This window comes from Cylas formicarius, unplaced genomic scaffold, assembly GCF_029955315.1.
Source record: "Cylas formicarius isolate icCylForm1 unplaced genomic scaffold, icCylForm1.1 PGA_scaffold_6__28_contigs__length_40554024, whole genome shotgun sequence".
Taxonomy (NCBI): domain Eukaryota; kingdom Metazoa; phylum Arthropoda; class Insecta; order Coleoptera; family Brentidae; genus Cylas; species Cylas formicarius.
The window spans coordinates 23,014,990-23,028,935 of NW_026844347.1; the positions used below are offsets into that span (position 1 = coordinate 23,014,990).

Consider the following 13,946-nt stretch of genomic DNA (forward strand, 5'->3'; position numbering starts at 1 on the left):
AAACGACGGGGCCGACGACGATTATCACTTTAAAACATGCACTGAACACTAAAAACACTAAGTCCACACAGTGGAAACCGATATCAAACTTTTGAGGACGAATACAAGGGATTCTGTCGGGAGCGAACGGAGGTTAAACCGCCGCGTGCAATGCTCCACCACAGAATCAAGTGCCTACGTTAAATACCTTCTCTTCGCATTGATGATTAGCTAACAACTCGTTAGACGACCGCCCAAATGCTTTTCCTAATGGAAAGTGCACCAAAGATGCATCTGGATCCTGATGATTTTACCCTCGATAGCGCAGTTACAGGTGAGGACAACAAAAAAAGACATACTTCTCGCTTTACGGCAACGAAAGCATTAACACACAAGGGAACAAACCCTGGTAAATAACAAGGTAATTTATTTGTTAAATTTCTGATAGTGTGTTTAATGTTTTGCAAGTTAGGGTTCTCAATAGCTCTATTATTCAAACTCGTAAAAAATCGGCAGCCATGTTCACCAACGTACCAGACGTATTTAGGATCCGTTTGTTTTGACCACATAATAAGGAAGTTAGTTTTAACTCTTGATCTTGTTCACAGAATACTAACTTATGGTTATTAAAAAATTAATAATTTCACGGGTGACTGTTTGCCTGGGCAAGTTATATCTATATATTACTTGGAAATTTGCACACTGTGTAGTTTTTTTTAACTTTAAATAAAAATGTTTACAATAAGGGAAAGCCATAGTTTCCACTTTAATAAGCCTCCTGCTAACTCTTCCATAAGTTGGCACTGAACAGGAAAGGAATCACTACTTTCAACAGTCAAGTGAACATTTCTGCTCGTCTTTTCCATCCAACCAATGTTCTCTCTTTTTGGAAAGATGTGGTTTGAAATTGTAATTTTTTATTTCCTTTTAAATTTCATTTCTATGGTGAAGCGCGAGGGATGATGGGACGTCTCGAACCCTCATCACGGAGATATCCTTTGGAAGTCCAATAAGTTAGTGACACTTTCGGTAATTGGATCAAATTGCTTATGATTATATAGACAAAAAAAAGTTTTGTTTTCTGTGGTGGATTTTGTCTTGAGCATTGTACATGGCGGTTTAAATTCCGCTCGTTCCCGGTAGAATCCTGTTTAATCGTCCCAAAAAATTATGATACCCGTTTCAATTGTGCGATTTTCGTTCCCTAAGTGTTTAGTGAATGTTTTAAATGTGTAACCGTTGTCAGTCCCGCTGTTTTTTCCAGTCCGCGCCGGTTGGTAACCAGGTAGGTCCAGGGATAGTAAAGGGGAAGGCCTCTTTTTGTTATTGTCCAAAGTTCCTTATTGTATACTGAGAACAAATGTTGGTTTGTTTTTTTTCTGTTAACTGTTGGTTTTTGACAAAAAGCAAAAATTTTCTCGACGAACGTTGGCAATGGGCGAATGCCCATACTAAGTTTGGCCAACTGTATATGAAAGACAAAGGTGTATTCTGTGGTTCATAGTTAAGAGACTATGTCAATTTCAAATATATCTAAAAAGTTCGTTGAAAAGAAACACAAAATGAATGGTTTCGATATTATCGAAGCCGGATTCAGTAATATTGACGAAACGTTTAATTTTGGAGGAAGAGCTGTGGCAGACAGTAACAATTTGTATGAAATATGTACTTTAGGCCTAATAAGACCATCTCAAACTGAAGCGGCAAGTATTAACTTTTGTGATAAAACAGCGAAAGGATCAAGGCATTTTCGCAAATGGTTCTGATTTCATTTGATAAGTTTCTGCCGGGAATGCTCTGTATTGTGTAAAGGTTGCGTCCTTCTATCTTTCTAAATTACACGAGCTATATGAAAAAAATTGATTCTAATACTGTTCATTTTTTAGCAAATCAATAATGTTCATATTATATCGTTTTCTCGGAATGGCACGATTTTCTTTGCTATTAACCACATATTGCGAGTAATGTCAGATAGAGAACTGACTCAAGAAATCGCTAGCTTTTCGTTTTCATCTTTGATTGATTGTTGTTGTGTCTCAACTTCTGGAAGGTTTTTGCTTATCTGTACCCATGATGGGAGCATTGTTATAAAGGATTTGTCTGCCTTAGCAGATAAAGATAACAAAGAAGCAGTAGAGCTAAGTGCAAATTTTCACCAAGAGTGAGCATTTCATCCAGTAAAATTTAATTTGGTATTAGTTACTTTTTGCTTCAGATTAAATGAGAGACCCGAGGAAGCACCATTTTATATTGGATGTTTTGAAAACAAATTAGATTTTTATACAGTTAATTCAAATGGCACGATAAAAAGGTATTCGCTAAAGTTGTAGCAGCTCATTCACATGGATTAACACTATTATTTTAGAATTTATTTAGAAGATAAATTTAAATCAGAAGTAGTATTTAATTTACAGGGCTATGTTAATAATTGTGCGCTTTTGTATCCTTATTTATGTGCTGAAGGTAATGATCTAATGTTGGTAGACCTAGAAAATAAAATTTTACAAGTTGATGATCCGTTGGATATTAAGAAAATGTGTACCCTTACAAAGTGAGTGATTATATCAATGTTACTGTACTTTCTTATTATTTTTTTGTTTCTAGTGATTTTTTGGTACTGGATAAAGCAGGCCAGGTTTATGTATTAAGCAGTTTAACGCTTTTCGCTTTTCCGGGAGACAAACTGATTAAAGACCGCTTCGAAGATTTAATCGTTGTTAAAGATATCCAAAATAATGCGAAAATTCAAGTGGTTGGATTCACACAAAGAGGCACTGACCAGAACTCCGAAGTTAAACTTTTTAACTACCCAAATTTTGATGTAATTTATTCAATTAAATTAAGTACCACAATACATTTAATGCAAATTGAGAGCCTAACCGAGGAGGTTATATTCTTTTCAGAAGTACATAACAATTCGTCAGTGTCGGAACTTCGTTTGCAATACGTTTGCGAAGTCGATCCAATTTTGAGAATTGAACGATTGATTAGAAAACAGTGTTTTGATGAGGCTGAGGCATTCGCTAAAACTTTTAATCTTGATCTGGAAATCATTACAAGAGCCAAAATTGAGCGCATTATAAGTAACTATGTCTTGACCACGAAAGACGTAGATGAGCTTCTAGCCCTCTTTGATTGTGTGGATAATCATTTGTTTAAGTTGGAATGTTGTGAACATATCGACTGCGAGACTGGCGAAGATACGAGGCGAATGTTACATTATACCAGTTCCATGAATTTTGAGCATCGCAATTGTGTAAGTTTTTTTTGTTCTAGTACTTAAGGTCAACAATATTTTAAAATAAACAATTTATTTTATTATGAACCCTTAGGCCAAATTTTCTAATGTTACCAGAGACAATTCAAACCTTCCTGGAACATTACAACTATAAAAGAAACGGATGATAACACGAGTACTTTCGTAACAAACATAAAAAAAAACTTAAAAAAGTGAATATTCAATATTCAAAATTCCTTTCATCCATTAAGACCTTAAGGCAAAGTTCATTTACAATATGCATTAAACTTTCAACTCACGGTAAAAATAAAGGAGAATTATTATGAATAATAACCAAAATTAATAACAATTAATAAAATGTGTGAAATTAATGTGCTTGCGCAGATTGTTCGTCCTGGACAAAAGGCTCGTAGCCGCTTAAGCAATTTTACTCTGTATTGGCATTTTTGATATTTTAAATTTAATTGTTGCCACGGAAAGGTGTAATAAATATTAGTGTGCAAAAAACTGTTATAAACATCCCAAATGTTATAGGCTCCGGATCTCACACGGCAATTGGAGTCGTGGCTTTGCTTCTATTCGATCTGTTTCTTGTTATTTAATTTGCTATATAGTTATTTTTTTTTAAATTGTACTACAGTCCATTTGAATATGTTTTGAATATGTGAATATTTGAATATTTCATGACAAATTAATGCATTCTACAAAAATTTTAGTCTAAAGAAGAAAGTTCAGAGATTTTAAAGATGAAGCAACAATTTGCCCAAAAATTATTCAGATACGACACTTTCATGGCAGTTTATGGGACCTTTGACTCTAACAAATGGATTAAGTTTTCAGTATGCGACCTCATTGAGGAAGTAAAAAAATTTTTAAGGAGTGTAAGACTTAATCTTTCTAGCAAATTATGTTTTATTATTAAATTTACTTGTATTTTAGGAGGCGTCTGTTGAGCAATCAATGCTGATTTACAGTCGTCTGGATTTAAGGGCAATTCAAACACTATCTGATCATAAAATCAAAGAAATTCTGTTAATATCAAACAACCTTCCGATCAACTGCACATTATTTCGTAATAATTTCGTACCGACTACTTTGAAATACCGACCGGATGCATTGTCGATTTTCATTCAATGGCTCTATGACCGGATATACTATTTGGAAAATCAGCATCGTTTCGATTTCCCTGGTGTCGGTATACAGTTTGTCAAAGATGTAACATCCCTTCTAAATCTTGACACACTGATACAGCAATCTAACATGGAAGAACTTATCAATAAAATAACAAATCTTTTCGCAGCTCTAAATGACATTCAAATGCTCTATAACAATTTTGGTATTAAAATTTCCCTTTCCGAATATCTGACAGAACCTGCCCACACCATTAGGCACCTGATCTTAACTGGAGAAATGGAGAGTGAAAAATTAGAGCGACTGATAAGAGAATTCGTTTGTCCATTTATATTGAAAAATGGACTCAACAGAGACGAAATTTTGTTGCAAGAAACGTTGGTAAGAGCAAATTTGAGTTATAAATGTTAATAAGTCATTATTGTTTAAGGTGATCAATTTATTTATTGAATCAAAAATCTCTTTGTTCAATAAGCTTGCCCAAGCGATTATGAAATCTAAGTAAAATTTTGAGTCATCTAAAGGTTTGATTTTGGGTTCCAATAAGCCTCTCCAAGGAGCGATAACTAACATTTTTAATTAGCCTTGACCTTTATTTCGAATATGACACCGCGGGGTTAATCAGGACCCCCCAAGACCCCATAATTTAATACGAAATTAAACAAACAAGTCCGTTTTAGGTCGGGAATATACAATGCGTTTTTGCTTAAATGCAGTCTTGAGACAATACATACTGCGGTAGAACGGGAATACGTCATGCGTGTTCGGTTGTAGTTGTGTTCTGTTTTCAAAAATGAAAATTATTTGCATTCTTGAAACGGCGGATTTGCTTGAACAGGCAACGACTCAACTTTCGTTTAGTCCAAATCATTTATAAATAAGGATTGTGCTTTAGAACATAAAGATACAATCACAAATATTTTTTACGGAATGTATCATTTCCATTTTCCTTGTTTTAGAATAGTCGAAATTAAAAATTACTTTTTGCTTCAGATTTTTTTTTTTTAATATAAAAATGCAATAATTTTTTTGGGAAAATATAAATTTATATGTTTGTCATCCTTATTGGGGAAAATGATATATGGACTCAAATTCACTTAAGTTTGCAGCAGTATATGTAATAACTTATAATAATTATTATTATTATTATTAGCGATGCACCTATACTAAAGATATATTGTATTCGTGGTATTAGATTTTTTGTTTTCATATTTTGGTTAGTTTCAATTTTATTGCAACTGGTTAGTTTTGGTTTCGATTATTCCAAAGTATGGAAAATGAAAATGATGCTTTTCAGCATGACGTGAATCTAGTAAAAGATTTATGAAATTTCAAGAAGATATAGGGAAATATATAAAAAAGACACACTCCGTCAATTCTTTTCTCTCTGTGTTGTACCTGTCCCGCAGAAACGAATGTATAGTCTAAGAGTTACATATGTAGGGTTTGGTGAAATTAAAACAGTAACTTTAAAGCTAATATCAAAAATTAGATTACTTTCATCAATAATTTGCGATTTTAGAATTTACTGAAATATGAGGAAGAATTTTGGACAAACTTGATAGAAGTGTTGTTAATGTTTATTGAAAGCGTCGACAAAAAGTTGGAGGCCATCAAGGGTGTATTGGAGATAGCGAACCTGCCTTGGTCCAATACTGTTAAGAATCTCGCCCGTTTGACTTTTGGTTTTTCTACAGACAATCAATTAGCCGAAGACATTAAAGACTTATTGGTGAATGAGAGGAGGCTAATTATTTTGCACAAGTATTCTTTACAAGGAAAGCCAGTCATAGAAGATGTAATAAATTGACCCTAGTTTAATAGTGTGATGAATGTATTGTGCTTTGTAGATCAAGTTTTGTTTTAAGAGAATATTGTACCTTGATAGAGAATCTGCAATCGAAGATATTTACCAGCTTTGTAAAGACGACGAACAACGATACATAGCCGACGAAATAATTCTGCAAAAGTTGATCGAAACAGAACGATACTTGGAGGCTCTGAATGTATTAAATCGAGGTATTCAGCCCAACAAATTAATTGACTCCCTATTCCGCTTGACATACACGTTCGTATCTCATCTTGTTTCACATAAATTAGTGGATAGGTATTTCAAAATGATGGATTTGATCTGGAAAAGGAATAAATTTGATAAGGATCGCGCAGTGGATAGATATACCCGCTTTATTTTTGAAAATACGCGATCAATATACAAGTTACGTGCCGAATTCGGTATTTCGGCCACCAGCGCCCAATTGTGTTCAAAAACAGAGAAACGGAAGTTGTTCGACGTTGTAGTTAAACAGATGGCACTTTCCATAACAGACGGTAATTATTCCCCATTTCTTATCATTCTGCGGAGGTACATTTAGATTGTACGGCAGTTGTCACACGCGTGCGTCATTCACCTTGAAGTTGGTTGGGATTGGTAAGTCAAATTGGTCGCGCATGCGCAGTTGAACGGTTGCTGTTCTCTAACCTTCTATAGTTTTCATTTTCAAAACAAGAAGCACAACTTAATTTGAATATTAAATCATTCAGGAAACGTGCTGTAAGGAAAAAAAGGAAATAAAAATAGAGAGCACAACAATGGAGAGAAAAAGTAGTCTCACAACTTGAAAGATATCATGGAAAGTTTATCAAAATCAGTATCATTATTAGCAGATATTAACTACACCATTCATTTAAATTCAGAACTACACAAGTTTGGCCATAATTTTTATATTTTATATAATGAAACAAAAAGCACAAAACTAATTTTTTTGGAAGCTCTGAAGATTAATAAAATGAGATATTCGAATCTATTACTTAATGACCAATTGGTTTTAATTGTGTCTTCCTTGTTAAATTTAAATTTATTACCCTAGACCAGTAATCAAGAGTCTATTACTACCGGATTGTATATATAGATGTCGGAATATTGTCATATTTTGGATTTGATAAAGGAACAGTGTTGCCGAAATAGCATTATATAACTGTGAAAATCTGAATATTTTTTGTTCAAATTTTATTCTGGCAATCTGAATGCACCTCTGCAGTATCTCTTAAAATTTGAACAAGCAATTTCGCAAATGAGCAAATCTGATACATTGTTGGGCAGATTATTAAAGGGTTCGGATTGATTCCAAATTGCCTCCCTCAAAAATATTTTGAAGCACGCCCCGTTGCCGCCTCTGCATGAACATGCTTTGCTTTGTTTAAACATGTGATTTTATTTCTGTATTTCACTCAAAAAAATATTATTTATGTTGTTTAGATTTGTCTCACCTTTTTAAAGTAAACTTTTTTTACCTAAATTTTTAAGAAATTTGGGGCTAATGCATCGTTTTATGTAATTTAATAGAAAATAGAACATCATGCAGTTTCTGCCGTGGTGTAGCAGTTTTGGTTAGTGGAAGTGATGTCGACAACGAATATAAACTGCTACTACGACAAAACTACAAAAAGAACTTTTCATATTGACTGTTTTGCGAATTTTCAATCAATCAGTATTTAGATTTCCCTACTTTTATCAATCAATCAAAAAGACGCTTAAGTAATATGATTGCCCATATTTTGCTCATTTAAACCTAGTTTAATTATTTCATTTACCGATATAAACTTTTATAGGTTTTGACTTAGTTTATCGGTTTTCTTTTTTAATATAGATTACACTGACATAGAACCAATTTTACGCTTCTCGAAAAAGGTAGCTTCCAGCATGTCAGTAAGTTCGGACGATGTGATCGTCAAATTTCTGTCTATATGCGACAATTTTCAACTTATCCTAAACATCGGCGAACACCTGCTCGAAATCAGCACCAGCTCACAACACCTTGCCGTTTTTTCGATATTCGTCTTCAAGTATACGAAAATATTGGCGGAAAACGACCTCGACGAAACAATATTCGATTTTTCCGAAACGTGTTCACAAAAAGATGAAGATTACATACTAGGGATACGGCTGGCGAAAAAACTGGCAGTAAAAGCATTGATATACGCTACCACCGACGACTTCCATGCAGTCATGGAGGTTGTGAATTGGGCGGATACTTGTTGCTTCTTTGAGGTATCTCAAGGTGTGTCATATACCCATAGCGCATCCCTTAGCGTAGTCAAAAGGGTATTCGAAAATTATGTCGCCTACATAGGTATGTAAATCTATTAACTATAATAATACAAACAAGAAGATTGTTTTCCTTTTAGAAACATTTAAACACCCGAACACAAGGTATCTCACGCACTTTTCCAACGGGCGTTCTATTAATCAGGTACGATTTTCTAAGTCCTCCTAACAACTATAATGGTTAGACAACAATTTTTTGTGTTTGATAGTGCTTTTTTAAAATTCAATTTCTTGTTCGGCAATTTTTGTTCTTTACTCTTTATTTAAAGTAAGCTTTCAATGAAAGAAGTCCTTTTCATTTCGTCTTTATTTCGGAGGAATGGGCGTCAAGCATAGAAGCATAGGACGCACTCTTTATGTCATTATACCCTTACACTCTCCCAATATTTTTTTAATCCCAACTAATTTCATTTATAATATCAGGATCAACTTCGGAGCAACATAAAGGAACTGTCGTCAGATATAAACGTATTGATCAGAGATAACGAACATTTTACGGCATACAGTTTAATTAAAACGCTACATCAAGGGTTGAGTGACAACTCACAGACGAATAGAGAGGTTTCCGTTGCGATAAACGATTTAATTAGGAGAACATGGTTACCGCAAACTCTAGAAGCGACACTTTCATCGAAATGCCTTGATAAATCACTCTTTTTTAATCTTATGCTCCTTTTTGACAATGAGTTCGAAACACACCTGGAAACTTACCTAAAAGCGTATAAGAGACAACCCAGCAAACTGGCATGTATCGCCCAAGTCGGCCTCGATTTGCTGAAACTACACAAGATAACTACTGGTCAAGTGGATTTGCGGAATATCATAAATACGTGCAAATGGTGGAGCAAGTGCAAAAGCTACAAATTGGATTATGACAAGTTTTTCAAATGTAATACCGGGTCTCGCTTTGTGATGCTCGTTTCCGCCAAACTCATTGATTTAGATAATGTGACTGAGTACTGTAACGATTTCAGACAAGATCCGCAGGTCTGCTATTTGAAATACTTAAGAACGTAAGTTATTTTTGAATTTTTTAATGCCATATTGGTATTCGTTTGATTGTATGTTTCTAGTTTATTTTCGAAATTCATAGAAATAAAAAATAATTCCTAAAGTTAATTAAGTAAATTTAACATAATTTTTAGGCTATTGCTCGACTGGAAGCCGGATGTAGAATTAAAATCTGACATTGAAGGAAAAAAAATCGCGATTGTCAAAAATGATGAGAAAGAGCTGTTCAACACATGCTGGTCGATAGTCGATCGTATACATAATAAATTCGAAGTGGTCGATCTTGTCCAAAAAGTATGGAACTCTGTAAGTTTTTCTTCCATAAACTACTTCATTGAAGCCACTTTTCTTAAATTTTTGTTAAATGAAAAATGTACTTGACAAAATGTGTAGTTTATGCATAACAAACTAATAATGCATACAATCTTCCTTGATGAATGCATAATATTTAAAAATAGAAAAATGAATTGAACACAAATATAAGACATAATAAACTTTATTATGTGCTTTAAGATATTTAACCTGTGAAATATTACAGCACAAACAGAATTTTTAAGAATGCTATCAAGGAAATGAAGAATCAGAACTTGATGGGTATTCTGGTTAATTTAATAGATTAATTGTTATTGTTATCATTATCATTTGTACATTTGTTTGTAAAAATAAATTTAAAATATCGTTTCAAATTTGATAGGTACATATTACATTCACGATGGGAGATAAAAATATGAAATTAATGGTACTATTGAAATTTTAAATGGAAAAAATTCAAATCTTAATGATTTTTTTTACTAGTAATTGAAAAAAGCTTATGTATATCGGGTCGGTAAGCAATCCAGGCACTTCATATTTCTTCTTGCATTAGGCATTTAAATCGTATAATATATGAGGGTCTCAAAATTGTCCGTTTTTTCTAAAATTTAATTATAGTAATATTTAATAATATAGAAATCCATTACAACACTGCATTAATATATATTCGAACATTCTTATTTAATTTAAATTAGGATATATCTTAAAATTAAAAAATATGCAATCTTTATTCTGTTATTCGAAATTCGAATAGACCAATAATTTACCTAATCGATGTCAGTTTTGTGTGTGATCTGAATCTTTAATAAAATTTATGGGGTTCTCTTTAAAAATTTCAATGTTACCATTGCTCTAAAATATATTAGTATAGAGTATTAGCATATAAAAATTAGGTGACGATTTTTCGTAAATTTGATCTTTTCAGGTCAATTTCTATTACTACGAAGTCTACTTGACGCTGATTTATTTACAAACCAATTTGGAAACCCAAAGTACCGTTAGTACAGTGTCTATAAATAAATCTTTGCTGATGTTTTTAAAAAAATACACGAGGACAAGTCCCCCGACAAGGTCTGAAATTGAGCAATGGTATGGGGCGTTTCCGAAGGCTGCCTTCATCGATTCGCTGTCTGAATTTAGACTTCCGCTGACCGCGACATTTCTCTCGGACGGCATTTGGAACATCATAAAACCGGAAGTCAACTTGAAAACTTACAAGGAATGGTTCGAATTGACCGATGTCCTGGGAGAGTTTCTGAACTGCCAAGACATTTGTACCTATGCCATTAACAGCCTTTTGTCAACCGCTCTGTTCAACACATCGCAATCGTGCGAATGGGATTTGTACGCGAAACACGAAAATTTAGTCTCGGAAGTGGACGATTGCGCAGCTAACATCGAGGACTTGCAACGAGCCACCGCCGCGGTTTACACGTTCATGTGCGGAATGCCGCAAGGCGCGGATAAAGTCAATTTTGCTAAATTAGGTTACAAATACGCAAAAATGTACAAGGAGCGACACGCTGGCGAAGACGTAGAGCAAGTGTATCAGAAGGTGTGTTGAAATTTATATTTTATATTTCATATTTATACAGACGATGTGGCCATTTTTGTGCAAAACTTAGCGAGATGAAGGTAAACTGAATATGGTATGCTGGATTTTGGATGTTTCTATTTTCCATTTGGTCAAGACAACGCCAATCTTCAGTTTTTTCTCCGCCCTTCATTAATTCCACCAAAATCGTTTGTAAATAATTTTTCATCTAGAAAAGGTACACAGACAACTGCCTATCCGCTACGGGTATAGGTGTATACATGGTTGTCATAAAGCTAAATTTGCAGCACTTTTTCTTCGTCCCTATATAAAAGTTTCAACGAAGGTCTCGTTACAGGTTAAACAACGATATTATAATTATTCAGCAATGCATGTGTTATATAAATATCAATTACCTGAAAAGAAATATCAGGAATTAGTCGCGCAGCCTAAGAAACTAATTTCTGCGCTGTACGAAGATCCTAGGATTTTGTTAAAAGCAGTTAACGTAATGGTTTATTGTCCGGACATAAATAGTGCCGTAAGCGACTTGACGGAACTGTTTGGACTAAATTTGGAAAAAGTGAAGTATGATCTGCTCGAAGGTCTATTGCAGAGCGCCTCTGTCTTGGATGATAACTATGTACAAAAGTATCAGAGTGGGAATTTTAAAGAATTCGATAATCTTAAGAGAGCCTGCTATATGTGTTCCGATGCGATTTTGCCGTTTTGGCAACAAACTTTATTAAATATTGGCATTCCTACTAACAGCGCCCCAGAAATTCAATGCGATATGATATTTAAGGGAAACGCATTGAAGTGTTTTTATTATATAAGCGATGCGGATGCCGTCGAAACAATGACTAATATGTCTCAGGCTGATTTTTTGTAAGTTCCTGTTCAAGATTTAACTCTGAGTTATAATGGGATTTTCTAGTCGTTTGATGGAGAAAGTATCGGTAATCGGCGATATTAATACGTTGGGAATAAATGTATCGAGTGTCGTGCAGCTTGACGATTGTATCAAGAAGACTTTTGTGGTGTTGAACAAACATAACGATCCCTTGGCAATAAAGTGCATGGGGAGTTTGTGCAAAATTTATAACATACAGGACATGAAGTATTGGAACTTTATACTCAATGCGGCGATGAACTTTCACATGGTAAGAGACCGACAGAATAATAGGAAAACAAGATTTAGAAACACAAGTCAAAAATATGACTAATTCATTCTTTTGATCTTTGATTAATACTGGTTTAAAGTTCATAGTCTTTTTAAAGCATTATTTTTGCGTGAAAGTGTGTTTTAACGCCCTTTAACATCTTGAAAACCGCTAAACTCAGCAAGCAGGATCTGTTTTTACATTTTCGATAAATTAAAATATGTTATTTCTCGAAAACAACAATTTAAAGTAACATTATGATTATTTGGTATAAGCTTTAATATTATTTTTTCGAAACATTATAATTTATTTTAGGCAAAGGAACTAGTAGATTACCTAAACTACTTAAAAGGTGGACTTATTACACCAGTGATTGAAAATGCATGGAGGTTTATTGTAAATAATGCGTTTTCCTTGCTATCCATCGCGCTCCAGGACACGGATACATCAAATGATAGAATTACTAATAAGTTTATAAAAGCGGTGCACCTTGTGCAGGTCTGTTTAAAAAAATTGTGTACCGTGACAGTTACACTTTTTTTATAGGCTTGTCCCATACTTCCATCCTTAGATTTCGATACATATATTCAAAATTTCATCGCTCGTGGTAGGTTCGATTTTGCTGCTGCCCTGCTACAATATGCACCAGACAAAAAAGATTGCTACTTGAAGGTAAGTTCGCCTTTTATAAAAGATTTTTCTGAAAAAAAATTGTTTCGTTTTAGCAACTATTATCTAGTGGAACCTTATTGCAGGATCTCAAAGCGCTCAAAACGCTTGGCGTAATGGGTGTTGAAAAAATAATTCTCACTTTGTTAAGTTGCTAACTTTATTGTTTGATACAAATATATATATTTTTCGTTGCGCTTTTTCCTTTATGGTTCATATTGTTCCCTTAAATAAATGAAATTAACCGAATCATGATGTTACCAAAAAACTTGCTGTATAATAATAATTTTTACATCATTTGGAATGGTTAGACGGGTTTTGAAACGTTATGTACTTTAAAAGCAATATTGAGCTTGGTGTTTGGCTATTTGAGGTATCCTGCAATCCAAACCGATAAGCACCTGGGTACTGTGACCTGTAATTTTCTTGAAGTAATTGCTGCTTCATAACTTTAATTAGTTGTTCAGCCTGTTCCACGAGATTCTCAATTTGTTGGTAAGGATAGCCATTCGAGCCTTGATATTGAGTATAGTAGGTTGAATCGGGAATATAGTTGTAATATGGCGCTGCACTAGCAACGGCAAAAAATCCCATAAAAAATACAGTCTTCATGTTAACTAAAGTAGTATTGGGTTTTAACTATACTTTCTTCGATACAGAGGTAGGATTTTATATTGGCCGATATCGTCGCTTTTATTGCCCAAAAGAAAAACAATTTTTACTGTGCGATACCGTATCATATGTTTTTTTCAACGGGGCGAGGTGAGAAGTCAATCTAATTTTAACCTGCAAATGAGCCATCTT

At 34.0% G+C, this 13,946-nt stretch overlaps 1 protein-coding gene across 2 annotated transcripts; it reads left to right on the forward strand.

The window, feature by feature from the left end:
* Positions 1 to 1,533: 1,533 nt before the first annotated feature.
* On the forward strand, positions 1,534 to 13,786 carry LOC132703763 (kinetochore-associated protein 1). 2 transcript variants are annotated; one of them, XM_060673211.1, is made up of 19 exons: positions 1,534 to 1,682; positions 1,866 to 2,140; positions 2,195 to 2,290; positions 2,345 to 2,530; positions 2,584 to 3,235; positions 3,934 to 4,098; positions 4,157 to 4,729; positions 5,871 to 6,146; positions 6,199 to 6,676; positions 7,996 to 8,478; positions 8,534 to 8,598; positions 8,877 to 9,466; positions 9,599 to 9,770; positions 10,702 to 11,331; positions 11,669 to 12,198; positions 12,248 to 12,473; positions 12,789 to 12,971; positions 13,020 to 13,145; positions 13,199 to 13,786. In XM_060673211.1, the coding sequence occupies exons 1-19, from the start codon at positions 1,542 to 1,544 to the stop codon at positions 13,298 to 13,300; spliced, it is 5,949 nt and encodes a 1,982-aa protein (XP_060529194.1). In that variant the 5' UTR covers positions 1,534 to 1,541; the 3' UTR covers positions 13,301 to 13,786. The 2 variants fall into 2 exon arrangements, with proteins under 2 accessions (XP_060529194.1, XP_060529195.1); XM_060673212.1 differs by lacking the exons at positions 1,534 to 1,682; positions 1,866 to 2,140; positions 2,195 to 2,290; ... (2 more) ...; positions 3,934 to 4,098; positions 4,157 to 4,729 and adding an exon at positions 5,564 to 5,811.
* Positions 13,787 to 13,946: the final 160 nt, after the last annotated feature.